The sequence below is a fragment of the Pteropus vampyrus genome, unplaced genomic scaffold (genome assembly GCF_000151845.1).
Source record: "Pteropus vampyrus isolate Shadow unplaced genomic scaffold, Pvam_2.0 Scaffold21, whole genome shotgun sequence".
Classification (NCBI taxonomy): Eukaryota; Metazoa; Chordata; class Mammalia; order Chiroptera; family Pteropodidae; genus Pteropus; species Pteropus vampyrus.
In genome coordinates, this window is record NW_011888802.1 from 12,822,808 (window position 1) to 12,841,166 (window position 18,359).

The window sequence follows — 18,359 nt, forward strand, 5'->3', positions numbered from 1 at the left end:
GTGTTGTTTGGCAGGTGAGTTAAATCACAAGTAAAGAATTTCTGCAAATCTCCTGTTCAGTCGGCTAAACTGGTTTAACTCCTATTGACCCCCCCAACACCCCACCCCCCATGGGGGAATCCTCCATTTTTCCTTAATAAGCACAATAAAGCCAAAGAAATAACTTCCAATGCTAATCTCAGAGGCTTAGGTCTCAAAAATGGAAAGGCTCAGAATATATTTCAGGACATTGAAGGTATTCATATCAAATTTATTAACTGATAGATACATTAGTAGTTTTCATACTGGAAAAAATCTATAGATTTTTTGTAAAGACCAAATTATTGTTAATGTTACTTTGAATAATTTGGAGAAGTAACTTTATAGCTGTATTCACTAATATTTAATTCTTATATTTAAATAAGAATAGTTTGCTATGGATAGTTAAATAAAAATTTCAGTGAACTGGATCTTAAAGAAAATAAGGAAGCATTTATCAGTTGAAAGGTACTCTGTAAATCTGTTTGCAGATTAACTGCAAAGGTTATTTGGGACTCTATAATCTTTAAGTGAAACAAGCCATTTATCCATTACTTCTTTTTAAAAATCTCTATTTGGTTCATTTTATTTTCTGGACATTCTTGTGTTGAATTATGTGGTAATCTGTACTACCTTTAGGTTTCTTCCGACTAAACTGGTTTTGAAAAGCTTAAGATATAAGACATTGTAAAATAAATGGTTAATTCATTACATGATATTGTTTAGGTATTAAAGGAAGTTAATATTTTTTACCCTTTGGTTGGGGTCTTAAAACTCTCTTTAATAAATATGCAGTACATGCCAGGGAAGAAAAGAAAAGAGTTTAGGGTTGTCCAACTTCATAGAATAAACAAAGGATAAAAGTAGAAAATTAATGAAAGCTACAGGCATGACGAACCTAGTCTGTTTGAGCTGGCAAAGGAACTAATGACGCTGCCATCCAGGTCTTATTTATGGGCTGCTTGTGGTATTTTCAACTCCTTTTAAACTGAAACTGTGTGTTATAATCTCTACAGTAAAAGAAAATGTTTTTCAAGAATTTTAACCAAGGGATTAATATTCCTTTTCTCTATAATACACACCATATGTTTTGCTGAATTAACTGTTTATACACATATATGTGAATCTCAAATGGTCAGAGCTGTGGTTCCCAACCTGGCTGTAAATTAGCATCTTTGGAAAGATCACTAGTAGAGCCACCCCCAGAGATTCTGGCTTAAATGATCCCATCCAGTGATGTGGAAGAATGGGGGCAGGGGGTGTGTCTTTCTTGGAGATGCAAGTTAAAATTCAGAATTTGTTTCCTCTGGAAGTTATGTTGCAATGGTTTATGGATTTTTAAAGTACAATAGATATAACTACATTATCTGTTAAATAACTTTCGTGAACTGGTCTGAAACACCAAACCATCCTTTATAGATCTTTCTTTTAACAATGTATCCTTGGTTGCTAACAAATGAATTTATATACAACCTGTGGATAAATTAGGAACTGCTTGTGTCTTCAAGGTCACAATGCTATACTTTTTAGTGTGTGAAAAGTAAGTCAGTGTTTTGTCTTGTAAAAAAAAAAAAAAATGAAGGAAGGAAGGGAGGGAGGAAGGAAGAAAGAATCAACAATCTTAGTTAGTACCTACCACGAGGAAGACATAGCAAACAAAGAGGCTGTCAAACAAGAGCAGGAAAAAAAGTGCAAAACCAAAATTTGTGTAATTTTTAATTTAGGAAACTCCATAGGGAATATCCTGATTCATGACTTTTTGTGTTTTCTGAATGTTAAATTGGATCAGAAATAGATAAATTGTTCAGAAAGGGATATGACATAGAAATAATAGTGGAAATATGCTGGAAGGCAAGAAACCCAGTGATAAAAGCACTTTAAAAAGGCAAATCATACAAAAGAATAAAAGACACTTTGTAGTCAATACTCAAAGGTGACTGATTTGAATAGCAGAGAAGATGAGAAGGATGAGGTTAGTTAGATGCTTCCCAAACTGTTTATAAATTTGACCTACTGGTAAATCCAAACATGACACACCAAGAGCAGTATAGTATTGTAGCCACATCTACATTTCACCAGGCAAATCGTCTTCACCCTTATTCCCATTTACACAAGCTATGAGACGGCCAAGCACATGCACACAACGCTCCTAAGGTCTGCTACACAGCCAAAAAGTGGGACTTACCCTGTGTTGTCTCAGTGCAGATTACAGAATTGGGGTGGAACTTAAGGAGAGAGAGCTTAGGATTCAGAATGAAAAAAAAAAAAACTTTCTAATAGGCTGGCAAAACCAAACCAAACCATAACACACACCTTGCCATGCACCGAACCCATGGCCTTGAAGATTAGAGCATGAACTGAATATTATCTCTAAAAATAGACAGGAGAATGAGCATGTCCTAATAGTCTCCGATGATCCTTCCAGATCTTAAGTTTTGATGGTTCTGTAGTCCAACCTCCTCTCTTCTCCATAGATATCGAATCATGTCAAATTTTATTCTATATCTCCTTGGTTAAAAAAAAAAGTGACAGAGGGGAATTGAGAAATTCTTCACAATGAACCAAAGTGTCCCTGCACAAAGACTGAAAAATAGAGGGTTAGCAACTACTAGCTTTATTGTAGCAGACTTATTTAAAGATTTTAGACCTTTGGTTACTTTTGGCAAGAAGTGAATCCTGAAAGCTCATACCAAGAACTGCAAGAACTTTAAATAGATAAATAATAACCGCAGACAATGTCTTTGTCCTCTCATTTTATTTCCAAATTTGTGACATCAGGAGTCAAAAGTACACCGTGATCTTTATGTGTACATTGAGACAGCAATGAAGGAATGGATGAGTTTATTCTGTAATTAGGTGTGAAAGGTGCAGCTGGTAAAAAAGTAAAACATGATGCAGAGTAGTTTCCACTGTGACAGAACCATCAATTCATTGAACAGACTCCAACCTGGGAACTGAAAATGTCTTAAATGCATACCCTATGTGTAGTGCATTAGTATCAGCAGGCCGGATTCAAGACTGAGATTGCAATGAAGGCCGTGATGGAGCCTGTGCCCTCCATATGGCGTAATCTTGAATTTAGGCCTGTCCAAGCACCTCTTTACAATGACTTTCCGCATACCACCGGGCCAAAAAGAACTGCAGAACTTTAGGGCAGGCCGATTTCGAGCCCAAAACTGCCAGTGATCTCTCTTTGACAAGTAAAACAGGGTCACCCAAACAAGCGTGGCACGAAAACCTTTACAGTTCAACACCCCAAGGCTGCGTTACCAGGCTGTCTTTTCTGGGCACACAAAAGGCATTTTCTGCCCTGCTCTTACAAGGTTCTCTGGAAGCCAATCTATTTGCCATGGGTAGGGCTGGGAGGGGAGGGGGGAGGTGGGACGCCACAGGTAGTCTACATCCGGCTGCCAGTCTGTCCAACAGGTGAGCCACTCTCCGCGGGTCCTGGGCCCCGGAAATGGGAGGGCGGGGGGCGAAAGTTTGCTCAGGCCTGCGTTTTTCCCCGACCGCAGGCACCGAGCCAATTGGCTGGCTAGAATTCCGGCGCGACCCTAAAAAGCGTCTAGCGAGGTCCTTCTGACCCCGAGGGCGCGTCCCCGGGTTGGTTCGCGCCCCCTAGTGCCGGATCTGCGGGCCGGAGGGGAGGAGAGGACAGAAGGGGAAGGGTGGGGTGGGGTGGGGAGGGGAGGGGTGAGACGGGAGGTGAGGTGAGGTGAGGGGAGGGGAGGGGTGGGGCGGGGTGGGGCGGGGTAGCGGAGGCGGAGCCCCTGGGGCTGGTGCGCGGGGGTCGCGGCACAGTGGGAGCCGGAGCGGGAGCGGGAGCGTGAGGGCGGCTGCAGCAGGCGGCATGGCGAGCACGGCCTCGGAGATCATCGCCTTCATGGTCTCTGTCTCCGGCTGGGTGCTCGTATCTTCCACGCTGCCCACCGACTACTGGAGAGTGTCCACCATCGATGGCACCGTCATCACCACCGCCACCTATTGGGCCAACCTGTGGAAGACGTGCGTTACTGACTCCACGGGTGTCTCCAACTGCAAGGACTTCCCCTCCATGCTGGCGCTGGACGGTCTGCATCCCCTCGACCCCCGCCCCTGCCCTCACTCCTTACTGGCCAGTGCGCGGAGGTGACAGCTTGGTCGCGGGACCCCTGGACCGGACTCTGAGTCCTGATCCCGCTTTCAAACCCCTGGGTTTGAGGGAGCTGGGGAGAGTCCCCCGTTCACTCGCTCGCTGTCCCCAGATGTCTGTCTCTTGGAGACGCCTGTCCAAGCACGAGACCGCGGGGTGGGGAGGACATGAGGACAGGCCTGGGTGGGTGGGTGACTTTCAGGCATCGAGAGTGAGGGAGGCAGCTTTACCCTCCTGAGAGTAGAGCACACAACTGTGGGACCTCTATCTCTTGGAGACTGTTAAGACATGGAGTCCCGCGAAGACGGGGTTGGGGGGAGAGGCTCTTCCATCCAGCGCTCCCCAGAAAAGCTGGATTCTGACTAAAATGGTATCATTGACTTGTAAAATAGTAACATTGACTTGTCAGAGAGAAATTAGTTTGCCCTGAACTCCCTTTAGCTGTTTCATGAATTCTTTTAAAAGTGAGCAGGACAAAAGGAAAACATATTGCAGCGGGTATTCACCCCCCCTCTCCCGCCCCCCCGAAAAAAAACCCAAAAAACAAAAAAAACACGCTTCTACAAACGTGTCAGCCTGGGCTTTTATGCTTCCTCTAAAATTTTAGGAAAATAAATAGTGCCTTAGAGGGTAGAGAATCCTGGCTATCGAGAATCTTGTGCGGGAGACTGACAAGTTCTGTGTCCGTGCCAACCTTATCTGCTCTTCGGATTTACCTCGTGTTGTTCTTTTAAAAATTGTTTTCTACATTGTTTTTGTTAATTGGGCTTTATTTTGCATTGCAGTATAGCAACAGGTAGATGCTCATGTAGAAAACTGACTCATAGTTTCAAGAGAACAGTAGATGTCCAAGTCGTCAGTCACAATGACTGCTTGAGTTCTAAGGTCTTTTCTTTCAGGATTTTACAGCACATGACTAGATGGATCCTGGCAGAAACTTAGGGAGAGTCATTTACATTATTTCTGGAGTTTAGGTGTTTTCTTTTTCTTTTTTTACAGCACTGCAAGTTTTTATTTGCATAGCTGAGTAAATAAAAGACAAGATTTAATTCCTCTAAGATGGTGCTTGCCACGAAAAGCAAACTGTTGCTCAATGTGGTATTTGATGGAACCACCGTGTAAGGGCATACATGTCTGGTTTTAGATTGGTGACACCTGGGTCTGTGTCCTGCTGTGTAAAATGAGTAGCTGGGACACTGTTGATTCCTGAATATTACTGTTGAATTTCCTGTGCTCTGCAGAGCACACATCCAGATAGATGCTTTGAACAGACAGGCTCTTGTTTCTGTGGTTTACATTCAGGAATATGGGATTGACAGTTACTGTCCTAAGTGCATTCTTCTGTTGTAACTGTATAGTTTCCTGAGTTAGTGTGCTAGATAGGCATGTTTCCTTCTATAGGATGTTTGGGGGACAAGGGAGAAGAGAGAAAAATAAATGCTTCCTGGAGATTAATGGGTTCAGAATAGCAAAGTTTTCACCTTATGCATCTGAGGTGAGTGTGGACATGGTATCGAGATTTGGGGGCAGGTGGAGTAGTGAAGAGGAAGGAGGGAATAGCCCTCAATTATTAAGCTCTAGAGGGAGTTGAGAATGGATCAAATAGAGAAGGAGTGACATTTATATACAACCCAGCTTGCAAAATAGCCTTCCATGTGTGCTCATGTACCTAGAAAATGACTTTAAAATACATAAATAACATCACACTACCTATTGTTCTGCAATGCTCTAAAATTAATAACATGTCTTTCCCAGTCTGTATATAGAAGTAACTCTTTTTAATGACTGCATAGTATTTGTTAGTCTGGACGAACTGGTTTATATAACCACGTACTCATTGTTGGACATTGGATCCTTTCCAGCTTTTCATTGTTAGCTCTTTAGTAAAAATCTTTATATTTGCCTCTTTGTGTGAGCATATGTGTATTTTTATAGAGTAGATACTGAAAAATGGAATTGCCAGGGCAATAGAATATTCATTTTCATATTTAGTTTATACTAGCAAATTACATCCCACCAACAGTGTATGAGAATGCCTATTTCTCTACATTCTCACCACTGTTTTTCATCTGATGTTATGGGTCACATATTATCATGTTATCATTTTAATTGGCATTTCCTTGATTACCAGTGTTTTTGACCATCTTATCGTATTTATTGTTCATTTATTTTTTCTCTTTTGTGAATTACCTGTCCATATCTTATGCTGATGGTTCTGTTATTTCCTCTTGGTTTAAATGATTTGTTTTTTTAAATTCCAGATGTCAGTCAATCTTTGATTTGTTATATATGTTGCAATATCAGCCCATTGTTTGTCTTAGATTTGTGATGATTTTTCTCATAATCAGATTTGTCAGAGTCTTTGTTCTGGCTCTACCTTTTATGGCTTAGAAAGGCATTGCTCCAAAGGGATAGATTTACTTTTCTTTATCTTCTAGAATAACATTTTGGGGGATTCACTGACACTACTACACTTTCATATAGAGAGGAGTTGATTCCCCCACCTCCAAGCAGAACTTCTCAGAGTAGTCTCCTCTGCTTGTCCACTCTCTGTCATGTGTTCCAGGGCAGCTGCATTTATTGGATGCTGGTTCTGAGGCAGGTCCTACTGACAGCATGCTGCATGTGGACTTCCTGACATTGCCTTTGCAGGTGCAAGAGAAGGCTACGTTGCGATGGACCATAGTGGCCATAAGCCTGAGCAGACAAACTCTCCTCTTAAACTAGGCATAGGTCTACATTGAGAAGAAAATCCAAGATGAGAGAGAGAAGGCTTATAGCATTCTCATCTAGTCGTAGGCATCTAGCTGTAGGTGGAAGAACAAGCGTCTTGGATGCAGACGATGGAGTCATTAGTCTGAATGTCCTATATGAGGTCAAAGCTCTAATTCCTCCTCATCAAGTGGTATCACGGTCACTCCCATTTTCCCTATAAGGAAAATGAGACTGAAAAAGCTAACTGGCTAGATTTAATGTTATGCCACGTTAAGACCCCAACTCAAATTTCTGCTTAGAATCAATCTCAGTATTATGGAAGAGGTGCTTCAATGAGTTTCTTACCCCTCACCAGACACTTTGTTCATATTATTTGTCTTGTGTAGTAAGTGCTGCTATCCCTGTTTCACAGATGAGAAAACAGAGACTCTGAGAGATTAGCTAACATAATTAAGGGTACACAGCGGGTAAATAGAAGAATCAGATCTGAAATCCAGAGGTTATGTCTTCTCCCCATACTGCTCTTCTTTCAAAGGATTTGCAAAAAGTACACAAAGCTACTAACATAAGAAAAGCATGTTTTTCCTCCCTTCGATCTAGCTACTAGCTCTTGTGCTACTAGGAAGTTGTCTCCAAATGGTTATTTTCATTTTTTACTAGTTTGAAATGGAAAACCAGGTACACGTCATTTGGAAAACACTTAACTTTTAAGGGACACCTTGAAAGTTTCCTCCAACAGAATTCATTAAAGTCATTGTAGTTTACTAATTGAAAATTTCACAGTTGAATGATCTAGTGATTTCTGTTTATTGCTAACCTATGTTCCTTTTAAAAATACCACTTGAACTTCAGGTGAGAATCATTTTCAGCCAAGTATATGCCGTCTATTTTTGTTAGTGGGAATGTTTGCTATTTCTTTGAAGAGAATTAACTATAAATTATACTTCAGAGAACTTCTAAGTAAATATGTTCATGCCTCAGCACTTTAATGTGTTAATTAGCTATTAACGGTGTCAGTAAATTAGACCTGTCAACGATAATGGCCTCCTTGGCTAGTTTTTACCACCACTTCACTTGATGGTGTTACTTATAAGTTTTTCCCTGAGGAACTATTAAAAAGCAAGGTTGTAGAGGTTTGCCTTGCAAAAGATAAACTCTGAAAAAGTTTGTTGGAAGTCACCTAAGGACTGAGTCTGTGAGTGTTTTAAGGACCAGTAACCCCTAATTTACAAACATCAGGCTTGCCAACAACTGGATTACACCTATGGCTGGCGGGGGAGCTTATCCCTGTTTCAGAAAATCTACCCAATGATTGTGCCGGTGAGATGCTTTCTTTTGTGTATGTAATGAGTTAGCAGTTTATTTATTGGTAGTGTTTTCACGACAGAGAGAGGTACCTTTCCCTCCAAATTAGATTCTTAGTGGTACTGAAGAAGGACCTGACCGTATCAGAACCTTGCTCTCCCCATCTCTCCTCTTGAACTTGTGCCGAGGGACTGGTCCTGCTGCAGTTACAAGAGCTGAGACAGGAGAACTGAGTGAGAAACTCAGAAAAAGGTTATGAGTAGTTGGTTAAATAAAGTTTAAAGACTGCTCTTATTTTTCCCAGTTATAATAAGGATTGAATGCATCATCGTGGGATTCTAACCACTGTTTTACCATCTGGGAAAATGTATTCCGTGGTCTAAATGGTCTGATTGCAGGACATAACCTATGGCCAGGCTCCTGCATTTTCTGTCCATAAAGCCTATAAAGTTACTAAAGTAAATGTAAATTATGGTGCATGATAAAGTTTTCTAGAATCTTTTAAAACACATATTATAGAGGTTACATCACACACATAAGTATGTTGCCTGCTTAGTGATTGTAATCAGAGTCAGCTAAAACACCTCAAAACCATAAATTAAAATAATGAACCCACACAGACCCAGTAGCTCTGTTGGTAAATGACAAGCCAGTTGTGGTTATCCTGGTAGACTGTCTTTAATCTTGCAAGGAACTAACAGGCTTCTTCTTTCTGTCTGTGCTTCTGCCTGCTCTCTGGATTCTGACAGGCAGACTTGAGGGCTGAAGTTTAAAATAGAGCTGTGTCAGTATGTGGTAGCATAGACCCAGAGAGAGTGCAGAGTGACTATTGCTATCAAAATAAACCTGCATTGTTCTGTCTTTCTGAAAAAAAGTTTCTTTTCCTGTTTTTGATAGTCTCCCCATCAGTGAAATCATTTTCTGTCCAGAAGTAGTTCGTACTATAAAATATAAGATAGTTGTCATTGAAGTCTGCATTTGTGGAGGCCTAAATTTATTCAATTAAATAAAGCATCCTCTGTGTACTCTTCAAAATTGATCCTAAGAATAGAATTAAATCTTAAAATTTTATTCTTTCTCAAAGAAACATTGACTAGAGGCCACCTTCAAGCATTATTCCCTGAATTTATGATTATCATAGCCTTAAAATTCTTATTTATTATAGCCTTTGTCTGAAGACTAATAATAAATGACTTTCAGTACGTTGGCATTAATAAGTTTTTTCAGATTAACAAGTTTAATTCCAAGTGTAAACCTGGTGTACATGTACATTCATTTGCTTAACAAATATTTGCTTATACCTGGTATATGCCATCACTATTTCAGATTGAAATATGGTATTGTTTCAGGCTGAAATGAAAATGACTTTATGTGGGAAAAGTTTATAATTTAAATCCTATTAATTTAAAATTTGTTAGTGTCTGGATAAAAGCCAAATAAAGTTTACCATCACTACGGCTGTGCAAATAAAAACATGTAACTAAGGAAATGAATGATGTAGGAAGAATGATCAAACAAAGGAACAGAACAAGTGTTTAGGGTTACTTCGAAAGCATCCATTTATATGCAGTCAGTTAATTTAGTAATTATAAAATGTGCTTCTAGTAAATATCAATTTTTTAAACCAGATTTTACAATATGTGCCCTGAAAATAACACAATGTCATTAGTATACTTCTTGATTTAGACTCTTCATGGTTCATGGTGATATTTTAGTTGGTCTCATTTATAAGCTTTCACTAATATTGGAAGATGTGACCCTTTGGGAAGTATTGCTGCCCAGTTATAAATTTTATAATGTTAAAACCATTAAAACATCTATTTAAAAGATTCGACATGTAAGGAAATAAGAGGACAGACAGTGCTTCCTACAGTGAAAGGCAGTGTTATGTGGATTTTGTGATCATGTCTTACTAACTCATCTCAGACATATTATATAAACTTTGTGTGCCTCGGTTTCCTCATATACACTCAGAGATCTAATCTGAGGATTATGTCTAAGCCATACTTAAAAGTGTGTGACATAGAACAGGCACTCCATGTAGACTAACTTGCTTTCCTTTCTTGCTTGTCTTACCATGTGTTTTAACAATTATGGTTGTTGTCGTCGTTGTTATTATTATCTTGGAAAACAGAACAATCATCTAGAAAGACAATGTAAAATAAGTATTTCTCCCCGGAGAGCCACCAGTTTTATGTTAATGTAAATGACCTACTCTAATTGCAGGTTATATCCAGGCATGTAGAGGACTTATGATTGCTGCTGTCAGCCTGGGCTTTTTTGGTTCCATATTTGCCCTGTTTGGAATGAAGTGTACCAAAGTCGGAGGCTCAGATAAAGCCAAAGCTAAAATTGCTTGTTTGGCTGGCATTGTATTCATACTGTCAGGTAAATAGTAACTTTCTTCCAAACAAGGTACTTTCACCATGTTAATGAAATAACACTAACCATGGTACTTTCCCTCTGATACTTTTTAGGGCTATGTTCAATGACCGGTTGTTCGCTGTATGCAAACAAAATCACAACAGAATTCTTTGATCCTCTTTATGTTGAGCAAAAGTAAGTACTTTTCTCAGTCTGTATGTTTCTGGCTCACAGGAAATGTGTATAAAATCATATTTTAAATTAAGGTACATAAATTTCCTACATGGCTTATGAAAGTGAGACATACTGGCGAATGGTATTTGATGACATCATTCAAGAGTAAACATTTTATGTGCTGTGTTGGCAAATGATGCATTAAAACGACATTAGTGTTACATGATGTCTTGTCTCTAAATAGCTCAAGGCATAGGATTGAGAACTCTAAACTTCATCCACTGGACATCATAAAATTGAAGCCAAGTGGAGGGAAAGTGGAATAGAAGTGTAAGATAGGGAGGAAAAAATGACGAAGTATGACAGCAGAAAATTAAAAGCTTGCCTTGATTTTGTCCATTCAAAATGGTATTTGCCAGATGCTAGCATCTAGGCCAGTTTCCATCTCAAACACTGATATGAACATTGAAAGGAAACTGTGTTCCTGAAGATTAGAAACATTTTAATGATATTTAAATGAAATATTATTTTTCATTTTTAATTAGCCTTTTAAATTTGCTCTGTTGCCTATGGCCTTCACAAGCTTTGCCTACTAAACTTTTATAAAGAAACTGTACATTTAAAAAAATGTTCTAAGAGTGACACAGACACCCAGATGTGACCGATTTCAGTTGCATTTAAGGTAAATGCTTTGGCATCTACAGATCAGTTTGTTGTTGTTATTTAGCTATGGGCTGTTGCTTTTTATAGTTTACTTCGGCATATTTCTTGCACTGGGAAAGCCCCAAAGATACCAAGTTAGAAATAATATCAAATATTTTGTCTTCCATGGGACTATACCCACATACCTCTATAGAAAGCCTCATGTCTGTGCATGTGTATTACTATCAACCAGACTGGTGATTCTCTTTCAGTCTTCAGATCGAATGTTACAGAATTTTTTTTTAAGTAATTATTAAAAAAATGGCTGGTCCGATCTGCATTACTTTTTTTCCAGTGGATTTAGAAGTCTTCAAAACATTGATTTTCTAGTTCTCCCTTTAGTATAGTTTATGTATAATAGTAAATGCTTACATAATGACATAATGAAAAAAATAGCTAACGTTGAGTCCTTATCATGTACCAAGCAGAACATTGCAAACATTATTTTATTTTATTCTTACAACAGCCTTATGAAGTAAGTTCTCTTGGTACTCCCTTTTTTAAAATTGAGGAAAGAGTTCAAGTAGTGTGTCCAAGAGAACTTGGACTAAACTAGTAGGCTGTCAGAACTATGATTCAAACCAAGTAGACGAACTATAGAATGCCTGCTTTGAAATGTATGATTTATAATATCTACTATTTCATAATTTTTGTGACAGTATGCTACATGTATTTTTCATCAAGAGAGTTTCTTTTGTATATTTAAAAACAATTTTTATTCTGAAATTTTATTATGGGAAACAAGTTAGACCCCAGGAAAACTTTTACTCCCCGACCAATGTGAAAAAAATATGGTCTGTTTTATGAATTTTCTCCTAATTTTTGATAATAAAATTTTCACAGATATACATGACATCAAACATTGAGATGGAAACTGAGACTGTGCTCCTAAAGATTAGAAACATTTTAATGATGTTTAAATGATATATTTTTCATTTAAATGATACATTTTTATATCAGGGTTTGGTATCATAAATATACAACAAAACTGTATTTCTCATGGTTTATTTCATTAAAGACATTTCTAACTTTTTTGGATTATCTTTTCTCTATCACTGTTTTTATTTTCCTGTCAATTATTAAGAATGTCTTTGTCAGAATCTTTAAAATAGTTTTAATCTTTCCTCAAAAGGTAAAAAGACTAATTCATGTATGCACTGGAACTTACACTTGTCCTTACTGTGACTTTTTTCTGTGCTTGCTATATACTTAGTCACCTAAGACAGCTTAGTACCATTGGAATTTCTTATTCTCCTTTCAGACTTTGTTTAAACTCAGTTCAGTAATTGTGGACTCTGAAAATTTTCCTTTTTTTCCATATCCCTGATGATACCGAGAATTATTCCATTCCCACTCTTAGTCTCCCAGCATTTCTCTTTCTATCTGTGCCTACTCTCTCTCTTTGTGTCTATACTGTCATCTGTAAAATTAGGATAAAAGTAATACCCCTTGCATAGAGTTGCTGTGAGAATTAAGAGAGTGTATACCTATATACTTGGAATTGATTAGAAGAGCAAACACTGTGAGAATTAAGAGAGTGTATACCTATATACTTGGAATTGATTAGAAGAGCAAACACTGCATTAGCTATTACAGTATTGTATTAGCTGTTATTAAGATTTCTTTTGAATTGCATGTAGATGTCTTTATTAGTTCTTCTGTGGTGACTTCAAATATAACACCTGCAATTTGCCAATTTCCTTATGTAGTTAAAGACACAAGAGCTAGGGGTTATGAAAAACAACATGACTTACAGATAGGTAGTATTTACAGAAAACAAGCCATTCATACCAAGGCCTTATAGAAAATATAGACTTTATTTTTTAAAAAAAAAAAAACTTGCTTATTGAGAACATGTTAGCTCCTTGAGATAGGGACTGTTTGACTCATCTCTGTATCCTCGGCAGTGCCTTGCACAAAGAAAGGCCCTCCAACACACATAAAATCCACTTAGATCAAGGAATTTTCAAGGCCTGAGAATTGTAAATATGATTAGATCTTAATTACCCATGATGATAGAATAGAGGCATAAAAATGACATGTGACATCTAGAGGAATTCATAGACTTCATTTAAATGAAACTCACTTCTGTAAAAACCAACAAATTGACTAATTTGACTTCATCTGTTTTCCCTTTATCAACACCTCTAGTAGAGGAGTGGGAGATGAAAATTAAGAAGATTAATAAGTTAAAAATTGGCTATCTACACAAACTGATTTCATAGGTCTTAAAGTATCACAATCTTTAAAGCAAAAATTTGATTTAGCATATTCTAAAGGATAGCACTTCTTTAGCTGGCATTTGCTAGAATTTAGTAATCAGTCAATTGGAATTTGGAGAGTACTGCTGTTTCATCTCTATCTTATTTGCTTAGCATAGTGCTTGGTAAGTGAAATTCTTACCTGTAGAGGTAGTGCTTTCATGATTAACAGAAAAGTTTTCTGTTGTCTCAGCAGACAGAGGAAGCCTCTGAGGGGATGGACATAGAAGGTGCACTCATTCTCCTCTTCCCATTCTTATCATGCATTAATCTTCCTAACACTAGCTACCACCAAGTAACATCTCTCCTTCCAGTCCTAGAAGGCATGTCTGTGGCACAGGCGTGTGGAGGGGCAGTGAGCATGCTCTAGTTTAAATTTTGGGTGAGCATATACTTGCTCTCCCATACAACCATAAAATGCACTAGAAAACAGTTCAGGCCTCAGAACTTGGTTTCGTTGTTGTTGGTTTGCTGCTGCTGCTGTTTTTCTTAAGAATTCTGTACTATACTAATGGAATCGTCTTTATAGATTTCCAGAACAACCCTATATAACACCCACCTTGGTTGCCTAAGAAAAACACAGCTAAGCTCAACAACAGAGTTCCCACTACATTCCTACTATGTGCAAAAAACTCAACAGGCGCTTTGTTGAGGAAAAAAGTGAGTGGCTTCTAGTGTATAGTTAGAGTAAAGATTGTGGCAGTAACATTGCAAACAATATCATACTTTATGTTCAGTGGCTATTTTTTTCTGAAACCCTTCCTTTCCCACCACTTATCTGAAATTTTTCTTCCAGGCTGCAGTCATTTGATAGAATTGCAATTTTCAAAGAGTTTCATCTGACTATAAGTCATTTTATGCCATTCCTCCATTTTTTTCTTTTGCTTTCATTCAAGTTATGATTATGTTTTATGACTCCAGGGTGGGTCCCTGCAAAACCTTAAAAACTATTTCTCAACTCTTCCCTTTGGGCTGTTTCAAACCAACTTCCTTCATTTTATTATAATAAAACTAACAAATCAAAAAAAAAAAAAAAAGAAAGAAACCCACAAAAAACTACCCTCCTGCAAGCTTATGGTAACAGGCACCCCTTAGCATGATTCACCATCCTAGGGTGTTGAAATTTAATTACATTATTCCCACCATTGCTTTGTCTAAACCATTAACTTCCGGAATGTCTTGCCTGTTTTCTTAAATAAATTGTTCCAAGTAAGACTTGATTGACATAAAGAAATTTCTTTTCGGAGCATGCAAAATTAGAGCACTGAACCAATTGCCCTAATTGAAGAAAGAGGTCATTGTAATCTTAGATTTATTCTCTTTATATGAGATTTACTATTAATGTTTTGTCTCAGATATTCTTATGCTTGGGTCTTCAGGCTCTTCTGTTTTTAGAGTTTTTAAAACCATGGAGTTATTTTTCTCTAACGTTCTTCATTCCTAGCATATGTTTAGTTTCTAATTTAAGATTTAAGATTTACTTAGGTAAAATCTTTTCACCATTGTGGCTATTTAGCAGTTAGAAATAAACAGCTGTCTACCTTCCGATAAATTCTCTCATTCTTGTTATCTGTCAAATTAAATGAATAATAAACAATTCAAGAAGTACATTTCTAGATTACACAAATTTTCCTTGGCGAAGTTCAAAGGAGTATCGATCTCACTAAGTGACTTTGCCAAGATGTTTAACTTCTCTCTCCTGTCCTTATTATAATTTAATAAATTATGGATGTTTGTTTATTTAAGCTTACTCCATTCATGAGGTTTGTTGGAGAACGAATTAATGTTGGTTAACAGCTCATAGATTCTTAGATAAGGGACTCCGTAGAAGTGCCCTGTGAATAAAACAATCCAGCTGTTAAATATTAAAAAAGCGTCATTCTGTGACTTTGTTCAGTAGTAGCACAGGCCACTTCAGATCAGTTGATCTGATTCTTTTATTATGCTAGCATGGCTTAAAAATCTACCGGGAAATCAAGTGTTGGGCAACTTTGTTTTGTTTTTACTTACCAGTACACAGAGTCATAATTCCTGCTAATTTGCAAGGCTTCCTGGTCACTCAGCTTTTACCACCCTGCTCCCCGGCCCTTTCCCTCTCCTTTTCACATCCTGGCTAACACCTACGAATCCTCTGGGAGTTGCTTTCTGAGTGAGGTGCCCTCCTGACTGCTCCTGTTGCCCCTTGTGCTTCTATCATAGTCCTACTAGTAGATTAGCATTTGCTTACTGGTGCATCTCCCAAACCAGACAAGGAGCATCTCAAAGGAGAAACCATGTTTTGCTGATTTAAGAGTCCGTTACAGCTAGTCCACGCTCCGTGACATTTACAGCAAGGATGGTCAGTCAGTAGTGCTGTCTGTCTGCATCTCTCCTGGAATAGAAAGATTTGAGCACACTTGTGGAAATTTTGGTTAAGGGAATGGGGAGAGGATGCAGCATAACGATGTTTAAAAGTGAGGACCCTGATGTCGTCACCACTTAGAAGAGCGCTGGACACACAGTAGGCTCTCAAGAAATGTTAGTTGATTTAATGACTTTTGCTTGAAGAAATAATGTTTAAAAATTGTTATGGTAGGAAAAATGTTGGCGAGGACATAGAGCGACTGGAACTCTCATACACTGCTGGTAGGAGCGTAAAATGGTACAATCACTTTGGAAACCTGTGTGGCAACTACTAAACCCAGACACATGACCCAGGAATTCCATTCCTGGGGATATATAGAAATGCATCCATAATACCTGTCCAGTGTTCACAGCAGCATTCTTTGTAATAGCCTAAAATTTATACTACCCAAATGCCCATCAGCAGTAGATTGGATAAACAAATTGAGACATCACACAATAAAACACTACACAGCCATGAAAATAAACCATCTACAACCATTTGGATAAATCTCACAATCACTGATGAACAAAAGAAGCAAGACTCAAAAGAGTTCATATAGCATGGTTCTATTTATTTAAGTTCAAGAACGGGCAAAACTAACCTAAACTGTTAGAAGTTAGAGAGGGCATCAATGACTAGAAGTGAGCACAGCAGGGCTCTGGGGAGCTGATAATGTTCTTATGTGATTGAGTTTATGGTTGCATATGCATGTTTAAGTTGTGAAATTTGACCTATGCATGTATGTGTGTGTATGTAAAAATTTATTTAAAACTTTTAAAAGTTATTATTTAAAAAAAAGGAATAAGGACTCTGGATCCAGGCTGCTTGGGAATAAACCCCAGCTCTGCCACTTATTAGTTGTGTAACCTTCAAGATTTTACTTGTCTTTTCTGTATCCTGTGTTTCTTATCTGTAAAATGGGATAATATTATTGTAAGGATTAAATTAGACGGTACATTTCAGCTGTTTAGAACTATGCCTAGCACACAGTAAGCACTCAGTAAATGTTAGCTATTATTTTTAAGAATACCGACCCTTAAGCAGAGCACATTTATGTAGCAGTTCATTACCTTACACAGTATATATTAAGGTTAGCCATAGAGAAATGTTTATTGAAACGTTGGAGACATAGTAGAAAGGATAATTGTTGAAAGACACTTGGCTCTCAAGTAGAAGGCAGGTTTGAAAAGGAGCTAGCATGAAACCATTTAAAAGAAACAAGGCTTCTGTAATTTCTTCTCTTTATTTCTCATTACCTCAGTCATAGCATTGAGTTAGAGCTATGCAACAATTTGAAACTGTTGAATGAACTCTCGAGGCACTTCTCATGAGAACCCATTTTACAGACATCTTCCCCAACACCACGTTCAATTTAAAAATGTTTTCAGGTAGACTATGGAAGATTCTGAATAAAATACAGATATGCTTTTAATTAACCCAAACTTTTTTGCTACGAGTCCATCTATATAATTTTCCCTCAACACAAACAGATGTGCACACCCATCTCTGCACACACAGATTCTTGATCCGTGCTCACCAGTTTTGGTTATGTCTTCAGGTATCTCTGGACAGCATTGATCATTTTAGGAATTTCCAACCTTGAAGCACAGCCCCCTCTGCAGTGTCAGTTTATTCAGACTTCAAAATTTGTGTGTAAACATGTTATTGCTCCTACTTTGAGTATTATGACTCAGCATATCTCACTTAAAATACAGGCCCAGTAACCAATTATCCACATGAATGGGCAAGATCAATGGCATGGACATTGCTAAACAACAGATTTGTTTTTAAATTGAACTGTGTAATTTTGGGGACATGAGATGTTCCTTTTAAATTATAATTTACTTTCGCTAATATTATATTGTTACACTGTGGAAGGTTTCTTAAATTTCCATGAATAATTGGCAAGAATTTGAACTCCTACAAAGACACCTACTGAGCACCTTACGCACATTTAGAGAGGGAAAGCGGCAGAGAAGTTAAGAGGCAGGTTTTAGTGTCAGACCTCTGCTCAGACTCGGGCCCTGGCCCTTGCTCCTCTGTGATCTTAGGAAAGATGCAGCTGCCTCTGGACAACAGAGATAGTACTCTCCTGTTTCTGAATGTTAAGGTGATTAAAGAAAATACATATAAAGCACCCACCACAGCAGCACATGGTAGGCGATCAATAAGTGTTACCCGTTATTAATATATACAATTTGTAGAATTAACTATGCTAATGATATAAATTATAGCACACGGAAAGATAATGCATGCATGTGTGTTCTAAACTAGCCACAGAAAAGCACTTTAGAATTGGCAC

At 38.1% G+C, this 18,359-nt stretch overlaps 1 protein-coding gene across 3 annotated transcripts in view; it reads left to right on the plus strand.

The window, feature by feature from the left end:
• The window catches only part of CLDN10 (claudin 10), a 107,640-nt gene that overhangs the window by 81,190 nt on the left and 8,091 nt on the right, over positions 1-18,359 (plus strand). For 2 of the 3 annotated variants that reach the window (XM_011355494.2, XM_011355495.2), the window contains exons 2-3: positions 10,397-10,558; positions 10,648-10,729. In XM_011355494.2, the coding sequence (XP_011353796.1) occupies positions 10,397-10,558; positions 10,648-10,729 (244 nt within the window). Of the gene's footprint in view, positions 1-3,862; positions 4,089-10,396; positions 10,559-10,647; positions 10,730-18,359 lie in introns of those variants that run through there. The other variant, XM_011355496.2, reaches the window with a different exon arrangement.